The 25,513-nt window shown below is 44.2% G+C and overlaps 1 protein-coding gene across 1 annotated transcript in view; it reads right to left on the bottom strand.

The window, feature by feature from the left end:
• The window catches only part of DDX21 (DExD-box helicase 21), an 835,772-nt gene that overhangs the window by 794,486 nt on the left and 15,773 nt on the right, over window positions 1–25,513 (bottom strand). The window contains exon 2 of the mRNA XM_044055776.1: window positions 18,675–18,947. Coding sequence (XP_043911711.1) covers window positions 18,675–18,947 — 273 coding nt within the window. The remainder of the gene's footprint in view (window positions 1–18,674; window positions 18,948–25,513) is intronic.

A 25,513-nucleotide genomic window follows, 5' to 3' on the forward strand; every position in this document is an offset into this window, starting at 1 on the left:
ACTCACTACAATTCCAGTCTCACATAGACCTACCACGACAGCAAACCAAACACATAAACACACAAAAACATACTCAGAGGCTCTAAATAAAAATCTGCCTAAGCAGCAGAGACCTCCAAAGCAGACACCCAAGCAACCACTACCCCAAAACAAAACACGTGCAACACATAGCTCACAAAGCCAGTGTGCCGAACAGTCACAGCCCTTAAGACTAAACAACACACCTGATACACATGTAATAGGTGACTCTATAGTCAGGCATACTGACGTCCCGCTCACCAGGCTGAACAAGGAAAAAGATCACGGTGAGCTGCCTGTCGGGCGCAAGGATCCGCCACATAACACAAGCACTCAGGTCACTCCAAGGCAAGTACAAATATGACTCCATGCTGGTGTTAATGACCTGAGACGTACCTCCCTGGACTACATGAAAAGAGACATAGAGGAGCTCTCTCAGCATGTAGCCCAGGCCGGTATGACCCTGACCTTGAGTAGCATCTTACCCTCACCAAGAATGATGCCACAATATGAAGACAAGATGATCAATTTCAATAATTGGCTTAAGTATTGGTGTCATTCAAAGGGGATCCGATGCCTGTCAGCTTAGGATGACATGCTCGACAAGCCATGATGCTTCGCTAGGGACGGCTTGCACCTGTCACCCCTGGGCTTTCGGATATTGGCAAAGGCTCTTGCTACCCCCATAGTGCCTTTTTTAGGCAAGGCTCAAAAGACAAACCCACCTCCATAAGTATCACAAGGGATAAGAAACTAAGAGCAATGCTACTCAACGCCAGAAGTATAAACCTCAAGATGCATGCACTCAAAACTCTCCTTAGCATGGAGAACACTGATATCTGTGCAGTAACAGAAACCTGGTTCAAGGCTCCCGAGAGCATCCCAGCACTACCAGGTTATACCTCATACCATGCTTTTCGGCCCCAAAACTTGGGCCGAACCACAAAAGGAGGGGGGAGTATCAATATTAGTCAAAGATACCCACACCTCCAGGTTGGTGGCACAGCACGAAGCATCAGAGACTATCCATGTGACTAACAGTGGGTAAAACTGCCTTCCAGTTTATAGCCTGCTGCAGACCACCCTCCCAAACCTAGGAACCCCACTTGGCCTTCCTGTGAACACTGGAAAATAGGAAGGTCTCTCCAAACACCATTATATTGGGCGACTTCAACTACCCAAACATAGACTGGGAGCATTACTCTAGCTCCAACACCCTAGCCCAAAGGTTCCTAGAATTTATAAACTCAAATGCTATGGAACAACTTGTTACCATTCCCACAAGAGGGGAAAACATACTGGACCTGATCATCACCAACATGGAGACTCTATGCTCCAGACCAGAAGTGTATCCCTCACTGGTAAGATCAGACCATAAACTAATCTCACTGGATATTCACATCCCGACTCCACCCCCTGCCCTGAAAACCACAGTGAAAAACTTCTCTAAAGCAAATTTCACACTCCTCAAAACCGAGGTGGAATCCTTCAAATCCCACAGGCCTGTGGAAAATACGGCCCAGACCGCAGAATCCTTTATAAACGCATTCTATGAACACCTTCAGGAATGCATGGATCATGCAATCCCAAATAAAACCAAGACCCAATCCTCCAAAGGCAGACGTCCTGTCTGGTGGACCCCAGCCATAAACAAACTATACAACAGAAGGAGGAAGCTACTACATGATGGAGCAAAATCCCAAAAAGGGAAGGCATCTCTGATCAGTATTAGCAAAAAACTACGGGCACTCATAAAATCGTCTAAGGCCAGCTTTGAGAGAAAAATTGCAGGCTTTCTTTAGTTATGCTAGGAACCTGGGTGGGAATTCCCAGATATGCTCAGAATTAGTCCAAAATGACAATAAATGCACCGAACCCACAGACAGTGCCAACATCCTAGCTGTCAGGTTCAGCGCAAACTCCCCCCCCCCCACCAAAAGGGCAAATATCTATCCCAGCAGAGTGCTGCTCCCCTGACATTTCAGATGCTCAGGTAAGAGCCGCCCTCTCCAAAGCAAAAAACACAGCATCAATGGGACCAGACGGTGTCCCGGGCTGCATCCTACATGAACTCCAAGAAGAGCTAAACCCAAACATAAAACTACTGTTCAATCTCAGCCTTACTACAGGATATGTACCCAAAGAGTGGCGTACAGCAACAGTGGTCCCTCTCCACAAAGGTGGTGCCTCAACGGATCCTGGAAACTATCGACCCATAAGCCTGACTAGCTTGGTCTGCAAAGCTATGGAAAGGATCATCATGGACCTCATAAATAAAGATATTGGGGACCTACAGACACTGGATCCTACCCAGTTCGGCTTTGTTAAGGGCAGATCCTGCCTCTTAAACCTGGTCGAATTCTTTGAAACAGTCACCAAGGCCACTGACTAGGGGAAGGTGGTCCACACAGCCTACCTGGACCTCGCAAAAGCCTTCGATACAATACCTCACTCGGGCATTATAGATAAGCTCACCAGCTTAAATATAAACCCCTATGTCACTAGATGGGTTGCAAACTGGCTCAAGGACAGAACCCACATGGTTAGAATTGCTGGAGCCATGTCAGACTCCAAACCAGTTACAAGTGGCGTCCCACAAGGCTCAGTCCTGGGACCTCTCTTGTTTGGTATACATTTCTCGGAGGTACAGGCCAACACGGAAGGACTGTGGCTGACCAAGTTCGCAGAAGACTGCGAACTGGGCGTCATAATAGACACTCCAGCCAACACAAGCATCCTCCAAAAGGGCCTCATAGAAACAGACAACTGGTGGCAGAGCCATGGCCTCAAGCTAAACACCAAAAAGTGTATAGTCATCCCCTTTGGCAAAAACAAAGTGCCCACAAATTACCACATAGGTGGTAATCCATTAAGTACAGAAGAAGTAATTAGGGACCTGGGGACCCAAGTTGATAGCAATCTCTCATTTGACAACCACATGGCCAAAATGGTTAGAAAAACATTTTATATAGCCCACCTAATCATGAAGAGATTCACATCTAGATCAGGGGAGGTCACCGTGCCTCTTTACTCATCCTTCATCAGGCCCATAATTGAGTACAATGCCCCTTTTGGGATGTACCTTACCAGACACCTGCAGCAACTGGAAAGACCCCAAAAGTCCCTCACCAAGAGGATCAAAGGGCTCAAACAGATGCCATATGCTGCCCGGTTAAAGAAACTCCAGCTCTACTCAGTGGCATATCGCCTGCTCAGAGGCGATCTGTGCCTGATGTATAAAGCCATGTCCAACCCGGAATTAATGGACATGCTGCACCTCAGAAAATCCATATCCCATCGAGCTACGCGCTCGAGAGACTTGAACCTCAGCACTGAAATAAACAGGACATGCTGGAGGGACAGATTCATAACCCAGAGGCTCCCTTCACTCTGGAATAAAATCCCAGTCCAGGTTAGGCAGAGTCCCTCATTGACTCTCTTCAAGAGGAATCTTGATGAGTGGATGGGAGATCATAGGTTTACCCCGGGTATCACTTCTGTGTCACTGTTAGACAGAGGCACAGTATACTAACCTCGGAAAAGGGCATAGCAAAATTAATTTAAAATGGGTGGCGAAAGCCAAACACACTCTGGCCCTAGGGCAGATAGCCTAGTATGAACCTATGAACCTATGAGAACGACACCAAACAGAAAACCTCTGACTTGGAAAAGTAGGATTTCCTAGTAGTGGGTTTCCTGGCCTCATGCAGGACCCTAAGCGCGTCATCAGCAAAAAGGTGTCTATGTGGAATCAGAATCCTTATCACCCACGTCAGTTGAAGAGTGAACAAGTGGGGATGAACGAGAGATTTTTGTCTTATGTTAGTACGTCCACCCTGTGAGGTAATTTGTGATGACTGCCCTTGACTAAATGGAGAAGATGGAACCATTGCTGTCGTGGCCAAAAAGGAGACATCAGCAAGATTTTGGGAGCATCTTGTTGTAGTTTGAACAGGAGTTTTGGAATGAGGGGAAGGGAAGGCATAAAGAAACATCCCCTTCCAAGAAAAGAGAGAGGGTGTCCACCTTCCAAACCAGACAACCCTGAGATTCTGTCACAAAACAGAGGAAGCTCTCTGTTCAGAGGGGAGGCAAAAAGATCCATTTGAGGAATACCCACACTGGTGGACAATATCCAGAAACACATCCCTGTGAAGCATCCATTCCTGGGATTGAGTTATGGACAAGCTCAGAGAGTCTACCACAATGTTTTGTGAGGGAATGTAAACTGCCTGTGTCACGTGATACTGGATAGCTAGTTTCCAAACTAGGAGAGAGTTAACCAGCAAAGATAAGACCTCACCCCCACCCCAGTTTGTTGGTATACCACATCACTGTGTCACTGTCTGTACGGGTCTGATAACAGACAGCCTTAAAAGCTACGGTAGCAGATGTATACTCCTTCTTACCTAACCTTTCCATAGTTCTGCTATCTTTAGCCAAAGGAGGTAACCTAGAAGGTTACTAGAAGGTTAGAAGAACTAGAAAAAGTAGAAGGTAGCAACTGAGACGGCTTGTCAGATGCCACAAAACACTACAGAAGGTTCAGACAAAGGACACCTATAGAGAAATGTTCAGTCCTCATGCACCCTATATCAGGTGTCTTGGGGGGGCAGGGGGCTGGGAATCAGCAGCCTTAGATGCAGCAGAAATAGCATCTGTTTTCAGCATTTGTATTACCTGCACGTAAAAGTTAAAGTTTTGTTTGTTTAATTTTACTGTTGAGGCTGCCCACTCAAGTGCGCTAGCCTGTGCATTTTAATATACTGCTGTTTCCCTGCATTTTTCTGTAGTTTTCTTAAAAATATATATCCTTGTTTTCCCGCCTTTCCTTGACTAGAATAAGCCAGTATACAGGCTTTGCTGTATTCTGGTCTTTGGGATAGTTCCTGTGTTGCCCATTGCCTTACTTGGACAGAAAGACGTTTCTTTGCTCACCAGTGGGAGTGGGGAGCCTTGAGCAGCCTATCTGTCCCTGAAGGAGTAACCTCAGCACAAGCTCTAGTAGTAATTGGTCATTTTGGACCATTTCTAACTCTTTTGAAGTTCCCTGTATAAAAATCCGCGTTTGCGCGATTGTGCGCATAGCACAGCGCCAGTTAAACAAGTTTAAACTATTTCTGGCTCCGCCAAGTCTGCTGTTCAGTTTTTCCCTTAAAACTGCTCTACCTTCAATAGAATCAGTCTATTCTCTATCTAAAAAGCCCAGCACTTGATCCTAAAGCATTTTCACACAAGTAAAGCACTCTTGAACAAAAGAAAGCACTACATCCACCTACAATCCCCTTGAGTACCCATTTCCCTTTAGGTCCTTTCTGACTCGGTACTCAGCAATCCCTTACACTATCCTAGCATGTCAAGAGGTCAATTACTGGCGTCTCTCCAGTTCAGCTGGTGAATCTGGGAATCTTGAGGCAATGTTACAACTGCCTCATGTACACAGACAACCCTCTCCTCCTCCCAACAAATACAAATATATGTGAGAGATGCAACTATATAGCCAAACTGGAGGCTGAGCTCTCTCGACTCAGTACTGGCAAGACCAGCCAGGAGGAGAAGGTAACCACACACACCACAAACCCAGTCTCACATAGACCAAACACAACTGCAATCCAAACACAAACCCACAAAGACATACTCGGAGGCTCTAATTAAAAATCTACCAAAACAACAGAGGCCTCCAAAGCAGACATCCAAGAAACCACTACCTCAAAACATAGCACATGTAACACATATTTCTCAAAGTCAGTGTGCCAAACAGTCACAGCCCTTAAGGCAAAACAACATGCCTGATAAACCGACGTCCCGCTCACCAGACTGAACAAGGAAAAGGTTACAGTAAGCTGCCTGTCGGGTGCTAGAATCCGCCACATAACACAAGCACTCGGGTCACACCAGAGCAAGTACAAATATGACTCAGTCATGGTCCATGCCGGCATAAATGACCTGAGACGTACCTCCCTGGACTACATGAAAAGACATAAAGGAGCTCTGATTATGTAGCCCAGGCTGGTATGACCCTGACCCTGAGCAGCATCTTACCCTCACCAAGAATGATGCCACAGTACAAAGACAAAATGATCAGCTTTAATAAATGGCTCAATTACTGGTGTCATTCTAGGGGGATCCAATGTCTGTCTGCTTGGGATGACATGCTTGACAAGCCACGCTGCTTCGCAAGGGACGGCTTGCACCCGTCACCCCTAGGCTTCCGGATATTGGCAAAGGCTCTTACCACCCCCATAGTGCCTTTTTTAGGCAAGGCTCAAAAAACAAACCCACCTCCCTAGAAAACACAAGTGGAAAAAAACTAAGGGTAATGCTGCTCAACGCCAGAAGTCTAAACCTCAAGATGCAGGCTCTCGAAGCCCTCCTCAGTATGGAGAGCATCGATGTCTGTGAAGTGACTGAAACCTGGTTCAAGGCTCCTGAGAGCACCCCAGCACTACCAGGTTATAACTCATATCATGCTTTTCGGCCCCAAAACTTGGACCGAACCACAAAGGGAGGGGGAGTGTCCATATTCATCAAAGACACCCACACCTCCAGGATAGTGGCAACGCACGAAGCATCAGAGACCATCCATGTGCAACTAACTGTAGGCAAAACGGCCCTACAGTTTGTAGCATGCTACAGACCACTCTCTCAAATTCAGGAGCCCCACTCAGCCTTCCTGAAGACACTGGAGAGTATAAATGTCTCTCCAAATACCATCAGATTGGAAGACTTCAACTACCCAAACATAGACTGTGAGCATTACTCAAGCCCCAACACCCTAGCCCAAAGGTTCCTAGAATTCATAAACTCAAATGCGATGGAACAACTAGTCACCACTCCCACAAGAGGAGTTAATATACTAGATGTGATAATCACAAACATGGGGACACAATGCTCCACACCGGAAGTATACCCCTCACTGGTGAGATAAGACCATAAACTAATCTCACTGGAAATCCACATCCCGCCCCCACCCCCAGCACAAAAGACCACAGTGAAGAACTTCTCAAAAGCTGACTTCACACTTCTTAAGATTGAAGTGGTATCCTTCAAGGCCCCTGGGCCAGTGGAAACCACAGCCCACACTGCTGAATCCTTTTATAAACGCCTTCTACGGACACCTTCAAGAATGCATGGATCATGCGATCCCAAATAAAACCAAGACCCTTTCCCCCAAAGGCAGGCGTCCTGTCTGGTGGACCCCAGCCATAAACAAACTTTACAATAGGAGGAGGAAGCTACTACAGGACAGAGCAAAATCCCAAAAAGGGAAGGCATCTCTGATCAGTACTAGCAAAAAAACTAGGATCACTCATAAAATCATCCAAGGCCAACTTTGAGAGAAAAATCGCAAAAGACACTAAAGATAATCACAAGGCCTTCTTTAGTTATGTTAGAAACCTGGGTGGAAACTCCCAGATATGCTCAGAGTTAGTTCAAAATGACAAAAAATACACTGAACCCACAGATATTGCCAACATACTGGCAGACAGGTTCAGTGCAAATCCCCCCCCCAAAAAGGAGAAATATCTATCCCAGCTGAATGTAGCCTCCCTGACATCACAGATGTCCAGGTGAGAGCCGCCCTCTCCAAAGCTAAAAACACAGCATCAATGGGACCAGGCGGTATCCCAGGTTGCGTGCTACATGAACTCCAAGAGGAACTAAACTCGCACATAAGGCTGCTGTTTAATCTTCGCCTTACTACAGGATACGTACCCAAAGAATGGCGTACAGCAACAGTGGTTCCACTCCACAAAGGAGGTGCTTCTATGGACCCTGGAAATTACCACCCCATAAGCTTGACGAGCCTGGTCTGCAAAGCTATGGAGAGGATCATTATGGAACTCATAAACAAAGACATTGGTGACCTACAGACACTTGATCCTACCCAATTCGGCTTTAAGTGCAGATCCTGCCTTTTGAACCTTGTTGACTTTTTTGAAACAGTTACTAAGGCCATTGATGAGGGTATGGCAGTTCACACAGCCTACCTTGACCTTGCAAAAGCCTTCAACACAATACCCCACTCGGGCATCATAGACAAGCTCACCAGCTTAAATGTAAACCCATATGTCATAAGATGGGTTGCAAACTGGCTAAAGGACAGAACCCACAAGGTCAGAATTGCTGGAGCCATGTCAGACTCTAAGCCAGTCACAAGTGGTTTCCCACAGAGCTCGGTCCTGGGACCCCTCTTGTTTGGCATTTATTTCTTAGAAGTACAAGCAAACATAGGAGGAGGATTGTGGCTGACAAAGTTCGCAGATGACTGCAAGCTGGGCGCCATAATCGATACTCCAGCGGACACTAGCATCCTTCAGAAAGGCCTCACAGAAATGGACAATTGGTGCCAGAGCCATTGCCTTAAACTGAACACCAAAAAAATGTATAGTTATACCCTTTGGGAAAAACAAAGTACCCACAAATTACCACATAGGTGGTAATCCATTAATTACGGAAGTAATCAGGGACCTAGGGACCCAAGTTGACAGTGACCTCTCATTTGACACCCACATTGCCAAGGTGGTTAGGAAGACTTCTATATTGCCCACCTTATTATGAAAGGATTCACATCTAGATCAAGAGAGGTCATTGTGCCCCTATACTCTTCCTTTATCAGACCCATGATTGCGTACAATGCCCCATTTGGTATGTACCTTACCCGGCACCTGCAGCAGTTAGAAAGACCCCAGAAGTACCTCACCAAGAGGATGAAGGGTCTCAAACATATGTCATATGCTGCCAGATTGAAGAAACTCCAGCTCTATTTAGTCGCATACCGCCTACTCAGAGGAGATCTATGCCTGACGTACAAGGCTATGTCCAATCCGGAATTAATGGATATGCTCCACCTAAAAAAATCCAAGTCCACCAGAGCCACGAGAGTGAGAGACTTGAACCTCAACACAGAAATAAATAGGACATGCTGAAGGGACAGATTCATAACCCAGAGGCTCCCTACACTCTTGAACAGAATCCCAGTCCATGTTAGGCAGAGCCCCTCACTGACTCTCTTCAAGAGAAATCTTGACAAGTGGATGGGAGATCGTAGGTTTACCCCGGGGGTCATCTCTGTGTCACTTCTAACAGAGGCACAGTAAACTAAACCCTAAATGGGCACAGTATTATCATTCCAGGGGATGGCGGAAGCCACACACACTCTGGCTAGGCTTATAAATGCCCTAGGGCAGATAGCCAAGTATGAACCTATGAACCTATCCAACAATGCAGGCAAAACAGGAGAAACAGCAGAACGTCTCATACAGTCCATCTGCAGGAACTCGTAACACCTCTTCTGTACCTCAGAAACCTGGGCACAATCCCATTTGAAGAATTCCATCATTCTGGAGATTGTGTCCCCAAAATAAAAATTCATCAAAAGTGTCAAGACTTGCAGACTTGTCTTCCTCACTCCTACATTCTAAAGGAGAGGAATCGGAGAATAATAAGCAAGGGATTCCTCCTCCGAATCCACCTCCCCTTCAGAGGAATCCTGTTCCTTAGGTCTTCTGAGAGGAACAGAGGTCCATGGGGGAGCTGTAACAGAAACTCCATGAGGAGGTTTCAAAACCATCACAGCATTAACACACACACCCCCCCCCCAAGTGAAATTCTACCATTCATTCTGTGGGTCCTTAGGAATTGGAGCAAGATGTGCAGTCTTTTTTCTTCAAATGAATGTCCTTCTTATAAAATTTAGAAAGCTCAGACTCCGGACAGCATTCAGTAATTGCAGTTGGGATTTTCTCTCTAACAAAAACGTGAGGAACACCCTAGGACCCTAGGAAACAGCTTCGGATCATCCTGAACATCCAAAAGCACACATGTGCAAGGCCTCAGGACATGAGTAAGGTTAGATCCATAATGGCCTCCAAGCCAGTTGCAGCAAAACAATCCAATGGCAGAGCTGGGCGAGGCTCCAGACTTTCACTTGCCTCAGGAGAGACATCTGGCAGAGGTGGCACAGCAGAAGAATCAGACATAGACTTCTTGGCTTTCTTCTTCATGGATGGCTGACCCTCAGAGTGGGAAGTTCCCTCCACAGTGTCTTCCTCTAAAAGCTTAAGATGTTGGTTCTCCAACTACAAGGCAAAAGAGGAAAGCCTACTATGGAGAGTCTTATAAACAAAAGGCCCAACAAATGGAACAGGACATATGGTCATGGGAAGTGCCCAGACACAATAAGCACTGCTCATGACAATCTTCATGGGGACTGTCTCCCACACCGGCATTTACCCTTCCTGGATGACATGAAACCACACATACTACAACGCAAAGGGAATCAAAAAACCCCAATGGGGCACTCATCTGAAATGGTTTGGCGAACCAGCAACGAAGCAGGTATTCAGACTAATGATCAAGAGATGGCGTTCAGACTGGTGGCAAAGAACTTCTGAGGATGGTAAATCCAGATGCTATCTTTATGCCCCATGCAATACGCAGGGGGCGTATGTGTGACACAAAGTATACCTTGGGCAACCCAATAGCTTTGGTACAGTGGCCGAACATCAGTCTACCTTGGCAAGGGATCCCTATTGTAAGGAATACTGCAACAGTGAAATGGAAGGACATCTAATATTTCAACTCTATGTACACAAATGTAAAGTACAAACCACACTGTTACAGTGGTTAACACTACACAATACCCTGCTAGCTAGCTAGCTAGCTAAGCAATCCACTAAGAATTTCAGACAAGGAAAAAGTGTTGCACAAGATTTGAACTTCTAACCATAAAGCAATAAATTAACAGAGCTTGCACTAAATTTTAGAAACCCAAAGATGGAAACAAATGCAGCCTAAACAGAGGATTAGCTCTTTAAATATCAGTCTACACTACATGCTACCACATAAATTAACACATCTTCCACAAAAATCTGGCAGATGTCTACAATATTTTTTCATGAAATCATTTGTAGCTCGTTTAGAAAAATCTACACCTTTGTCCCTCCACAGCACTGAACTCTGAGACAGCCAACACACAGAATACTGTAAAAGCAACAGAAAGCGCAAAGCTGATAGCAATCCAGCTCTGCTTACCAAAATATGCGTTTGGTACCAGATACCAGACAATTTGCTTATTTTTCAAGTGTAGGTAAGCACAGCTCATCATCTTTCGGCTGCTCCCATTAGGGGTCGCCACAGCGGATCATCTGTTTCCATTTCTTCCTGTCCTCTGCATCTTGCTCCGTCACACCAACCGCCTGAATGTCCTCTCTCACCACATCCATATACCTCATCTTAGGCCTTCCTCTTTTCCTCTTACCTGGCAGCTCCATCCTTAGCATCCTTTTCCCAATATACCCAGCATCCCTCCTCAGCACATGACCAAACCAACGCAATCTCGCCTCTCTTGCTTTGTCTCCAAACTGTCCAACCTGAGCTGATCCTCTAATATAAAGATTCCTAATAATGTCCATCCTAGTCACACCCAGTGCAAAATCTTTAACTCTGCCACATCCAGCTCTGACGCCTGCCTTTTTGCAATGCCACCGTCTCCAACCCATATAACATAGCTGGTCTCACTACCCTTTTGTAGACCTTCCCTTTCACTCTTACTGGTACCAGTCTGTCACAAATCACTCCTGACACTCCTCTCCACCCATTCCACCCTGCCTGTACTCTCTTCTTCACCTCTCTTCCACACTCACCCATTACTCTGAACTGTTGATCCCTAGTACTTAAACTCATCCACCTTTACCAACTCAACTCCCTGCATCCTCACCATTCCTCTATCTTCCCTCTCATTTACACACATATATTCATCTTAGCCCTGCTAACCTTCATTCCTTTCTCTCTAGGAGCATACATCCACCTCTCCAGGGTCTCCTCAACCTGGTCCCTACTCTCACTACAGATCACAATGTCATGTGCAAACATCATAGTCCACAGGGCCTCCTGTCTGATCTCATCTGTCAACCTGTCCATCACCACTGCAAATAAGAAAGGGCTCAGACCGGATCCTTGATGTACTCCCACCTCCACCTTAAAACGTATCTGTCACTTCCACCGCAGTCCTCACCACTGTCACACTACCCTCGTACATATCCTGTACCACTCTTACATACTTCTCTGCCACTCCCGACTTCCTCATACAATACCACAACTCCTCTCTAGGCATCCTGTCATATGCTTTCTGTAAGTCCACAAAGACACAATGCAACTCCTTCTGACCCTCTCTGTATTTATCCAGCAACACTCTCAGAGCAAACATTGCATCTGTAGTGCTCTGTTCAAGTAAATTTACAGTAACAGTTGATGTTTGAATGATCACTGCTGCAGTAGTCTTAGCAACACACATTATATCCTGTCAAGTATACAACAGCCGAACAGCTTCCAAGGCTTCAGGGCACACTCCACACATCCAAACGGTCTGACAGCTGAAGTTGAGCTGACTAAAATTTGGATGCCAAGCTCTTCAGAACTTTCTTGCCAACAGAGAGCAAAGCTGATCTCTAAAAGGACAATGTTAGAAGAAGATTACTAAAAAAAAAATTTAAGTTATAACTTTACTTACACAACAGTAATATGTTCATATAGACATCTGATGCAGTAGCCTTAGCTAAGGGTAGATTACCCTAGCTTGCTATATTTGGGAGGTGGAAGAAGAGGAGTCCAGGAGCCCCTGGAGAATGGTTCTTGCAAAGCCTGACAGAGCTTCAGAAGGAATCAAGCTTATAGTGCTTTGTAAAAGCATGTACAGAGGACCAAGTAGCAACGTCTAGAATCCAGCTCTTCCCAGAAAGCCACAGATGAAGCAAAGACCCTGATAGAGTGGCCTTTGTTGTGGCAAGAATAATAAAAGTTTAAGAGCACTAGACAACCATTTGGAAAAAGTCTGCTTTGACACAGGCTGCCCCTTCTTACCTTCACAAGAAATGAGCAATTTATCCGAAGAACTGAAAAATGTAGCTCTGTCAATATAGTGCCAGGGTGTCCTGTGGAAATCCAAGGTATAGAGAATCCTCTCTCTCTTATTTTTAGGTTCAGGAAAGAAAGTGAGAAGTTGGATAGTTTGGCTCAAATAATCCAGATGCTATCTTTATGCCCCATGCAATACGCAGGGGGCGTATGTGTGACACAAAGTATACCTTGGGCAACCCAATAGCTTTGGTACAGTGGCCGAACATCAGTCTACCTTGGCAAGGGATCCCTATTGTAAGGAATACTGCAACATACAAGACCACTTTAGGCAAAAAAGGAATAGTTCTCAAAAAAAATCCTGTCCATGTGGAAAATAAGATAGGGTTGACTCATCCCATGAGCCTGCATCTCAGATAGTAATTGCTCTGACCTCTGCTAGAAGGGTAAAACTATTTTCCATGTTAAAAACCTCAAGTCAGCAGGCTCAAATGCAACAAGTGTTAGCAAACACAAAAGTACATCCCAAGAAGGGGCCACCACATTTTGACATGAGAATGCATTGAAAGACACGCTGAAGAGGCTGATAAATGAAACTTGATACAGGTGTAAGAAAGGCCACAGGATAGTAACTCCCACAGATATTGTAAAACCAAAGAACAAGCCCTGAAAGGTTGCTGGTTGTGTTGTTGGCACTAACTAGGTTGATATAAAACAAATGTACACAGCACTGTTACAATGACAGGTTTTTGTGATACAAAAAAATGAGAACAATAAATCATTTCAAAAAACTTTTCCCACCTTTAATGTGACCTATAGCCTGTACAATTCAATTGAAAAACAAACAAATCTGTTAGGGGGGAAAATATAAAAAAATAAACATACAATAACCTGGTTGCATAAGTGTGCACACCCTTAAACTAATACTTTGTTGAAGCACCTTTTGATTTAATCACAGCATTCAGTCTTCTTGGGCAAGATCTAGCAGCATGGCACATCTTGACTTGGCAATATTTGCCCACTCTTCCTTGCAAAAGCGCTCCAAATCTGTCAGATTGTGAAGGCATCTCTTGTGTACAGCCCTCTTCAGGTCACCCCACAGATTTTCTATTGGATTTAGGTCTGGGCTCTGCCTGGGCCATTCCGAAACTGATATTCTTCTGGTGAAGCCATTCTTTTGTTGATTTGGATGTATGCTTGGGGTCATTGTCATGTTGAAAGGTGAAATTGCTTTTCATCTTCAGCTTTCTAGCAGACGCCTGAAGGTTTTGGGCCAAAAGTGACTGGTACTTGGAACTATTCATAATTCCCCTCCACCTTGACTAAAGCCCCAGTTCCAGCTGAAGAAAAGCAACCCCAAAGCATTATATTGCCACCATCATGCATCACCGTTGGGATGGTATTCTTTTGGTGATGTGAAGTGTTGTTTTTGCGCCAAATGTACCTTTTGGAATTGTGGCCAAAAAGTCCATCCCTGGTCTCAGACCATAACACATTTTCCCACATGCTTATGGGAGACTATGTATTGTTTTGGAAATTTTAGCCAGGTCTGGATGTTTTTCTGTGTAAGAAAAGGCTTCCGTCTTGCAACCCTACCCCATAGTCCAGACATATGGAGAATACGGGAGATTGTTGTCACATGTAGTACACAACCAGTACTTGTCAGAAATTGAATTGTACAGGTTACAGAAGTGAGAAACACAGTAACCTGGGCTACAAGGTAGTCAACACAAAGATACTGTGGGATTCCTTCTGAATCTTCAGAAGCACCCTGGATATTAGTGGAAAAGATGGAAAAATACACAGGCACATTCCCATACAATGAAAAGAAAAAAACATCTGTCTTCCAGGCTTCTTGCATGGAGTCCTGGAACAGAATCTTGCCAGCTGATTGTTCAGAAAGGAGGCAAATAGGTCTACTTGAGGAACTCCCCACAAAATAATCAAATCATGGAAACCTCCTCATCTGGTTTCCATTTGGGAAGTCTGCCCCTGTCCTGCTCAGCTCGTCTCCCACAGAATTTTGTTCTAGCAGAATCTACGATTCCTGTAGAGATTGTGCAATGAAGCTATATCCCAAGCTAACATGGCTGGCCTGCAGAGGGGTATGACCTGGTCACCCCTTGCTTGCTGATGTACCATGACTGTGGTACTGACTGCAACAACCTTGAAGAGGCCCTGGGAGCCAAAGAAGATTCCGAGAGTTGAGTGCCTTGACCAGGGTAAGCATCTCTTTTATATTTATGTGCTTATGTCTGTCCCTGGTGTCCAACACATCTTGTACTTTTATCCCTCCTGGAACTACTCCTAAGCAAAGTTCAAGGCATATGCGATGACTGACTGCTTTGGAACAGGAAGGAAGAAGGGAACATCTGGATTTGGGGCATCTGCTGTCCCCAGCCAGTGAATTTCCTTCTTAAAAACCACAGCACTGGGATTTGTAAAGATAAGGTGTGTTGGTGCTGGGAACAAGGGCTTTCTGATACCACTGTATCTTGCTCATGTAGTCTTGAGCTGGTGTCTAGTTGATATCCCAGAAACACAACAATGTGAGAAGAAATCAAGACGACTTCTGAATGTTCCCTTGGAATCCCAGCTTGTGTAAGAGATCTCTCTCACCCAAGAGAGATATTCCCGACACCCTACTCATAAGCAAATCATCTAAACATGGAAAAATGTGGATACCCTAGTCCGGAAGGTAATAACGGACTAGGTGATCCAGACACACAGAACTTTAAGAAGAACTTGATGTCTGGATGAATAGGAATGATGAGCATCTTTTATATCTAATGTTGCAAGGAAACTTGAAGGAGGAGGAGGTAACAGAATGTGAAATATCACAACTATGAAATGTGGGCACCTGCACAAACAGGTTCAGTCCAGTGTCTGAAGGTTGACTATGTTGACAAACTCGCAGAAATTCCTACATAACTTGGTGGACTGCCAGCTGGCTCACAGACAGTACCCAGAAAGACAGGATTGGCGAGACCACTAACAGGCTGGCCACCAGAATTACTCATCTACTTCTCAAAGGTAAAGGCTAATATGAAGGACCCCTAGCTGACCAAATTCACAGACAACTGGAAATTGGGAGCTGTCAGATTCCCCCATAACTGGTGCCAAAGTCACAGATTAAAACTCAGTGCCAAGAAATGCATTACACAGTGTCTTTTGGGGCAAAAGGCCGCCCAGGCTAGTTATTCCATTGATAAAACACCCCCCAAAGTCGACCCGGTAGCCAGAGATCTGGGAACATATGTAGACAGTAATCTGGCCTTTGACCAACAAGTGGCCAAGGTAGTAAAAAAATAATTCTATGTTTCCCAACTTAAGTAAGGGCACAACATCCATGCCCATTGAAGTCATAGTGCCACTTTATTTGGCCATTATCAAATCCAGCACACAGTATAATGCCCCCTTTGGCATATACCCGAGCAGACATATGCAACAGTTGCAATGCCCACACAGATTCCTTACCAGGAGAATCCAAGGTATAAAGACACTATTGTATACTGACTGCCTTAAAGTATTTTCTGCACTCTCTTAAAGGTTACTCAAAGGCAATCTATGCCTGGCATACAAGGCATCCTCGGATCCAGCTCTGCTGGATATTTTACACATCTGCAAAAAAATCAACAGTATCAGAACCACTGGATCCAAGGACTTAAATTCTGTTTGTGACATGAGACATGTTGACGAAACAGATAAGTCTCTGGGATCCTCAAGCTCTGCAACATGCGAATGGAACAGGTCTCCGTTCATGTGAAGCAGAGTCCATCCTTAGCCGTATGTAAGTGTAACTTAAATCAATGGATGGGAAATTGGAAATTCACCCAGGGTCTGGCCCCCATGACTCTTATAGACAGAGACAGACAGTAATGACCAAGCATACATAGCATACAAGTATTGAAAATAGGCAAATGTGACAGTAAGATAATACTACACTGCTAAACAAGTCAGTAGGGTATAATTCAGGAAAACAGACAAGGTGAGGACAAAAAGTGTCAGCTAGGGCTAGACATGGACAAAAAGTGTCAGCTAGGGTTAGACATAGCAAAACTAAAAAGCAATTTAAAGAAGTACTGTTTCGCACATCAAGAGCGAAGGCCTTACAGCATGGTACCAAAATGAAGGGTCAGTTAGACTTGGCAAGAATAAAGAGCAATCTAAGAAAACACTACTTCCTGGAGTTAGTGTTAAGGCCTTAGAACATGGTGCCAGAAGGAACTATGGCTCGATAGTCGATACAGAAGTTTGATGTCTATGCCTAAACAGGACATAGTAAATGAAGGACAAGCCTCAGTTCACAAAGAGATATAAAACTGTAAGCTGCCCTCCAACCACAGTTTTGCACGTTTAGCACTGAAAACAGTGGATACAAATCCTAGGAGTTAAGCCCTTGATCAATGGTATGGTCATGCAGAGCTGAAAGTATAAACTGTTCACAAACCCTAGTGAAGGTGTTGTGCAAAGTGACAAAAGCAGGACTGAAAAACTACAATCCATTACTCTCAACAAGCAAGAAAAGAAAAATTGGACATCTACTCAACCCAGGGAACATCAGAACAATAAATTCTTCCTCATACAGTTCTAAATTCAGAATAAACTGCAAAGCTCCTGCAGACCTTCAATAAAATCTTATGATTTTGTATACTGTTTCCCAGAAGAAAAACTACCAGCACTGTAAAACTCAATGGTTCCCAGTCAGTTTTTTTTTGCTTTAGTGCTTAACTTTCAAGCCTCTGTACATACAATACTAGCTATAACTTTTCGCAAAACTTCTGCTTTTACTAATAAAAGGAAGATTACTTGTAGACAACATGCTCTTAGTGGGTCATCATTTAGTCCAACAACTTCAGGATTAGTAAAAGCTTCAGTGGTTGCCTGGAACTTGCTCCCTGACAAATTCACACTCACCTACAGTACAAAAGTTTCCAAAGAAACCTGAGCGAGTTTAACACCAGGAGGTGTAAATGTTAAGAGGAACTCTACAGAGTATGATCAACGCAGCAAACAACTTTAACCTGGACGAATCCTTAGCATTTTATTGTACATCCTTTCTACCCATGAACTTACAATGAAGGCCTACACAAAGTCTGTACTGTTGACAACTTGCTACATCTGCTATGCATAATTCTAATACCCTAAAAGTTATAAGTACAAGCTTTACACACTAGCTGCTATACTGAGAACTTTGAACATTTTGTAAAAAAATGTGGCATGCTTTATTTTACACTTCACTGGGTCATGGCTGAAGAGAGTAGTGTACCACTTCACCCACTCCCTTAAAAGACAAATACCACAATGAAATCTTCAGGGCATTTACTATAACCATTAGAAAATGTGCTTAATTACCAACACTTTTTAATGCTGTCAATGGGTGCTTATACCCAAAGCCACACAGTAAACCATAGCACTGCAAAAAAGTGCCAGGAAGGTACCATATCCACACTACATATGCTGGTAAACAGGATGGATACACAGTTGTCAGAAAGGTACAATAACCACACCATGCATTTTAGTATGCAGGACAGATACACAGCTGTCAGAAAGATACCATAACCGCATCATGCACTCTGGTATTTAGGACAGATACACATCAGACAAGTACCATAACCACACCATGCAAGCTGATATACAGGATAGATCTACAGCTGTCAAGAAGGTAACATGCATGCTGGTATACAGGAAACAAAGCCACCGAACATTACACTCTGCTATCCCATATTCCATTACCCAAATGCAAACTCTCCTCCCCCCAACAAGTTGTAAAACCTCTAACATATTATGATCCTTACCTGTTCAGGTTCACTTTCACATTCGCCACTTTCCTCACCAGACTGAGAGGTAGTCTTTGCTTCAGAGAACCCATTGGTTATCACACTACTTAGTTCTCTCCTCTCTTGAACAGAGCTATCACTATTGGCATCTTCTTCATCGCTTAGTTTTTGTTTCTTGGGTTTGGGAGGGCTAATGGGGTCTGTAGCCTCCTCACTGTGTTCTCGTTTGTGCTTCTTGCGCTTCTCAGATTTTTTAGATTTTTTCTTCTCCTTTTTTTCTTTCTTATGCTTCTGTGAATTAAATACAAATAAATGATGAAAACAAAACCCTAACAGAAAATTACCAAACTGAGATGCCCTCTAAACACAATAACCTTGCTAGAAGTCCTCCTTTTAATGGCTGTGAGGCACTATTACAAAACATAAATAGACAACTACATTTACTAGTCGAAACACAATATTAATGAAACAGCATACATACAGAATCATATTTAAACAAGTCTTACATGCAAATGCAGAAACAAAATTGCAATTAGGCTTCACCACGTAACAGATAGTCCAACAAAGTAGCTAGTTTCCCCTCTCAGCGTTTGTTCTCATACAATATTAAAACAGAGCCTAACGTAGAGAAACCAAGTTAAGTAAAACACCAAACAAAAACCAAGAATGATAAGTGCTTTCGTCCTGTGCATTCAGAACTTCATCAGATGAATAAATGAAGGCTTAATCACATTTTATATTGTGACACACCCCCTTAAAGGCAAAGAAATAAACCATACATTCATAGCGTTAAAAACACAATAAAAGTAAAAAAAAAAACCTTCTTGTAAATATGTGTTTAAAAATGGTTTGTGTCATACTGTCTAAGAATATATTCTATGCATGCATTAATTATCTTTCTATAGTTTCAGTAGGGTGCTTATTGAAATATGTTCGTTTAAACCTGGCCAGCTTCCTGAATCAAGTTGCAATATATTGCGCCGTCTAAAGATTTGCACTCACACTTGGAAAAGCATACTTAAAATTTCTACTTCTGGATAAATACAAAAAAAGAAATATAGAAGAAAAAAATCTAGATCCATCCAGCCACAACATCCTTTCCCATGTTTGCACATGGGTTCAGTGTGTCACTTCAAAAGTGACAATCACCCGGTGCTCAGGTTCACACTGTTGGGTGGCTAGCCCTGACATAGCTGTTCTTCCCCATATCTTGCAATGCTACACTATAAAGATTTACCAATATCACAAACTGCTTGTTATCATATTTTGTTATACCCCTAGATGGGTTCTGATGGGAGTGCCACACAAAACACAACACTCTATTTAGGTTATACCCATGAAGGCTAGCTTTCCATAACAAGACACAAGAGCAAAAATGTTGCGAGTTGCCATCTTACTAAACTATGTAAACTGTCTGTGTTAAACTTTCCTGAATTGTGCTAATGCTAAATGTAAGCTGCTAAAACAAAACTTTCATGGTACATTAAAATATTCTCTACTACAAAGTGAGGGACAGGATTTTGTTAAGTATTCAATTCACATCAGGGACACAACCTATTGTGGGGAACAGGAGCTTTAGCCATAACACAAGTACTTTGTAACAGCCCTGATGAAAGTATTTTGAAAACATATGTGATCTGCACCAACATCACCGAAAATTGGGCAATGGGGTGGCAACTGGAGCAGGGCAAACAAAAACGAGCGAGTTTTGCCTCGGTCTGACTCTCTCCCCACCTGCCAATATGGTTAAGTCCACAATGTTGAGGAAAAAAAAAGAGAGAGGCAACTGCCTGCTAGTGGGGGGGGGCTTTTTAAAAACATAGTAGTCACTTGGCAACTCCACACCTTCTGCCACACTTTGACTTGTATGGAACCGTACATGAGCACAATGATTTGTTTATGCACTAAATTGTGACCAAAAGTAATCATGCAAGACAAATGAAAAGCTACTTATAGTATTTTACACAGGCTTTTAATATCTTAGAGTTCATAGGTTCTTAGATTGATACTAGGCTATCTGCCCTAGGGCATTTGTAAGCCTAGCCACAGTGTGTTTGGCTTTCGCCACACTTTTAGATTAGTTGACTGTGCCTCTATATAGTAGGTCACAGAAGAGACCTTTTAAGGTTAGTTTACTGTGCCTCTGTCTAGTAGGGACACAGAAGAGATCCCAGGGGTAAACCTACGATCTCCCATCCACTCGTCAAGATTTCTCTTGAAGAGGGTCATTGAGGAGCTCTGCATAACATGGATTGGGATTTTGTTCCAGAGTGAGGGGAGCCTCTGGAATATGAATCTGTCCCTCCAGCATGTCCTATTTATTTCTGTGCTGAGGTTTAAGTCCCTGGAGCGTGTAGCTCTAAGGGATTTGGATTTCCTGAGGTGAGCATGTCCATTAATTCTGGGTTGGACATGGCTTTATACATCAGGCACAGATGGGAGCTGGAGTTTCTTTAGCCTAACTGCGTAGGGCATCTGTTTGAGTCCCTTGATCCTCTTGGTGAGGTACTTTTGGGGTCTTTACAGTTGCTGCAGGTGTCGGGTAAGGTACATCCCAAATGGGGCACTGTATTCAATTATGGGCCTGATGAATGATGAGTAGAGGGGCACAATGACCTCTCGATCTAGATGTGAACCCTTTCGTGATAAAGTGGGCTATATAGAAGGTCTTTCTAACCACTTTGGCAATGTGATTGTCAAAGGAGAGATTGCTATCTACTTGGGTCCCCAAATCCCTAATTACTTCTTCTGTACTTAATGGATTACCATCTATGTGGTAATTTGTGGGCACTTTGTTTTCCCCAAAGGGGATGACTATGCACTTTTTGGCATTTAGCTTTAGGCCATGGCTCTGGCACCAGTTATCCATCTCTGAGAGACCCTTTTGAAGGATGCTTGTCAGTCATCGAGTCGATTATGGTACCCAGTTTGCAGTCATCTGCGAACTTGGTCAGCCATAGTCCTCCCGTGTTGGTCTGTATCTCAGAAAAATATATACCTAACAAGAGAGGTCCCAGGACTGAGCCTTGTGGGACGCCACTTGTAACTGGCTTAGAGTCTGACATGGCACCTGCAATTCTGACCATGTGGGTTCTATCCCAGAGCCAGTTTGCAACCCATCTTGTGACATAGGGGGTTGATATTTAAGCTGGTGAGCTTATTTATGATGCCTGAGTGGGGTATTGTGTCGAAGGCTTTTGCGAGGTCCAGGTAGGCTGTGTGGACTACCTTCCCTTCATCTATGGCCTTGGTGACTGTTTCAAAGAAGTCGACCAAGTTCAAAAGGCAAGATCTGCCCTTAAAGCCGAACTGGGTAGGATCCAGTGTTTGGAGGTTCCCAATGTCTTTGTTTATGAGTTCCATGATGATACGCTCCATAGCTTTGCAGACCAGGCTAGTCAGGCTTATAGGGCGAAAGTTTCCGGGGTCCGTTGTGGCACCACCTTTGTGGAGTGGGGCCACTGTTGCTGCATGCCATTCCTTGGGTACAGATCCTGTAGTAAGACTGAGACTGAACAGTGACTTATGGTGAGGGTTCAGTTCTTCTTGGAGCTCATGTAAGACACAGCCCGGGACACTGTCCGGTCCCATTGATGCTGTGTTTTTTGCTTTGGAGAGGGCAGCTCTCACCTGTGCATCTGTGATGTCAAGGAGGCTACACTCTGCTGGGATAGACATTTGCTCTTTTGGGGGGGAGAAGTTTGCACTGAACCGGTCTGCCAGGGTGTTGGCAATGTCTATGGTTTCAGTGTATTTGTCATTTTGCACTAACTCAGAGCATATCTGGGAGTTGCCACCCAGGTTTCTGACATAACTAAAGAAGGCCTTGTGATTATCTTTAGCGTCTTGTGCAATTTTTCTTTTGAAGCTGGCCTTAGATAATTTTATAAGGGATCGTAGTTTCTTGCTAGTACTGATCACAGATGCCTTCCCTTTTTGGGATTTTGCTCCATCATGTAGTAGCTTCCTCCTTCTGTTGTATAGCTTATTTATGGCTGGGGTTCACCAGATAAGTCTCCTGCCTTTGGAGGAGTGAGACTTGGTTTTATTTGTGATAGCACGATCCATGCATTCCTGTAGGTGTCCACAGAATACGTTTGTAAAGGATTCTGCGGTTTGGGCCGTATTTTCCACTGGCCCGGGGGCTTTGAAGGATTCCACCTCGGTTTTGAGAAGTGTGAAGTTTGCTTTTGAGAAGTTCTTCACCGTGGTTTCCTTGGCTGGGGGTGGGGACGGGATATGGATGTCCAGTGAGATTAATTTATGGTCAGATCTTACCAATGAGGGGTATACCTCTGGTATGGAACAGAGTCCCCATGTTGGTGATGATCAGGCCCAATACATTTTCCTCTCTTGTGGGGGTGGTGACCAGTTGTTCCAATATGTTTTCCCCTCTTGTGGGGGTGGTGACCAGTTGTTCCATAGCATCTGAGTTTATAAATTCTAGGAACCGTTGGGCGAGGGTGTTGGGGCTTGAGTAGTGCTCTCAGTCTAGGTTTGGGTAGTTGAAGTCACCCAATATAATGGTGTTTGGAGAGACGTTCATATTCTCCAGTTTTCTCAGGAAAGCCGAGTGGGGTTCCTGAGTTTGGGAGGGTGGTCTGTAGCAGGATACAAACTGAAAGGCAGTTTTGCCCACTGTTAGTTGCACATGGATGGTCTCTGATGCTTCGTGCAGTGCCACTAACCTGGAGGTGTGGGCATCTTTGATGAATATGGATACTCCCACTCCTTTTGTGGTTCGGTCCGAGTTTTGGGGCCGAAAAGCATGGTATGAGGTATAACCTGGTAGTGCTGGGGTGCTCTCGGGAGGCTTGAACCAGGTTTCTGTTACTGCACAGATATTGATATTTTCCATACTGAGGAGAGCCTCGAGTGCATGCATCTTGAGGTTTAGACTTCTGACGTTGAGCAGCATTACCCTTAGTTTCTTTTTCCTTGTGTTGTCTATGGAGGTGTTTGTCTTTTGAGCCTTGCATAAAAAAGGCACTATGGGGGTGGCAAGAGCCTTAGCCAGTATTCGAAAGCCCAGGGGTGACAGGTGCAAACCGTCCCTAGCGAAGCAACGTGGCTTGTAGAGCATGTCCTCCCAGGCTGACAGACACTGGATCCCCTTTGAATTACACCAATACTTTAGCCAAGTGTTAAAATTGATCATTTTGTCTTTATACTGTGGCATCATTCTTGGTGAGGGTAAGATGCTACTCAAGGTCAGGGTCATACCGGCCTGCGCTACATGATCAGAGAGCTCCTCTATGCCTCTTTTCATGTACTCCAGGGAGGTACATCTCAGGTCATTCACACCAGCATGGACAATGATGGAGTCATATTTGTACTTGCTCTGGAGTGACCGGAGTGCTTGTGTTATGTGGCAGATCCTGGCACCAGACAGGCAGCTTACAGTGACCTTCTCCTTGCTCAGCCTGGTGAGTGGGATGTCAGTGTGTCTGACAATAGAGTCACCTATTACAAGTGCATTAGGCGTGTTGTTTAGCCTTAAGGGCTGTAACCGTGTGGCACACTGAATTTGTGAACTATGTGATACATGGGTATTGTTGTGGGGTAGCGGTTGCTTGGATGTCTGCTTTGGAGGTCTCTGCTGCTGTTTGTGTGTGTTTGGCTAAAAGCAGAATTTCACTGCCCAAAATGCAGAGTACACATCAATTTGTCTACTCATGTCTGCAACACAACTCACGTTTCTTCACACAAAGATTTTTAAACAACTGTAAACACACAACTCACGTTTCTTCACACAAAGATTTTTAAACAACTGTAAACCTGTTGCAGTTTAGCAGACAGAAGTGAAGCTCCAAATAGTTAACAAGCTGCTTCCTGTGGCAAAGAGTACAAGGTTTGCTGCCTTTGCCTCAATTTGCCAACTGCGTGACTGTGACAAAGTCACATATTCTGTTAACCAGTGCACAAATAGAAAAACAAATGATGGTCCACAAAATAAGATAGATCATCATGAAAGCTCTACAACATTTTATAAACACACAAAACATAACTCTAGGTTTAGCATATAATACACAAGCTGAAAATTTCATTTCTGAAACAGGATATCTTTATCTGCAAAAAAAGAAACTAAGAGCTACTTGGGCAATAAACTACAAAGTGATACTTGTTCTTCTTCTTTCAGCTTTTCCCAGTTAGGGGTCGCCACAGCAGAACTCAGGTCTGCCAATGATTGGCAGTAGCTTTTTACGGTGCCAGCTCAATGCCCAATCTTCAACGAAGGCACGCCCATTTACGCATGTCTTTCAAAAGCCACTCGACTGCGGGGATGACATGTAGACTCCACACAGAAGGCGCTCCAACCAAGAATAGAACAGGAGAACCTCTTGCTGTGAGGCAGCAACGCTACCGCGGCACCACCATGGCTTCAAACTACAAAGTGATACTAAGGAGTGAAAAAAATATTTTAGTGAAAAAAGGAGAAGCACAAGGAAGCCCACTTGGTTAGCCAGTTGTACAACCAGAACCTATGCTGCTGCTTCTCACCCCCCTTTTTGCTCCCCATCATTTCCTATTGCATAACAGAGTCTAGCAGGGAAGTCTACAGTCCCGGAAGCTCATCTGGAAATGGTTTCTTCCTGTCTTTGAACTCTGCCCATTATCCAAGCCTCATCAATCCAATCACATTTTTTTTAAATGGTCCTGCAGCCTACGGCATGTGGTGCAGCTGGCAGCACTTTGCAGCGACTGCAATTGAAATTGGGAACCAGATATGAATAGTGACATCCTCAGGCACAAAAACCATGTCAAAAAGCAGACAAGCAAAATAGTACGCAAAAAGTTCAGAAGAAATTCAAACACACCTCTGCTGACTAACTACACAAGCTGCTCAGCAGCGGAGC

The sequence above is a fragment of the Protopterus annectens genome, chromosome 14.part0 (assembly GCF_019279795.1).
Source record: "Protopterus annectens isolate FY-2018-M chromosome 14.part0, PAN1.0, whole genome shotgun sequence".
Lineage (NCBI taxonomy): Eukaryota > Metazoa > Chordata > Ceratodontiformes > Protopteridae > Protopterus > Protopterus annectens.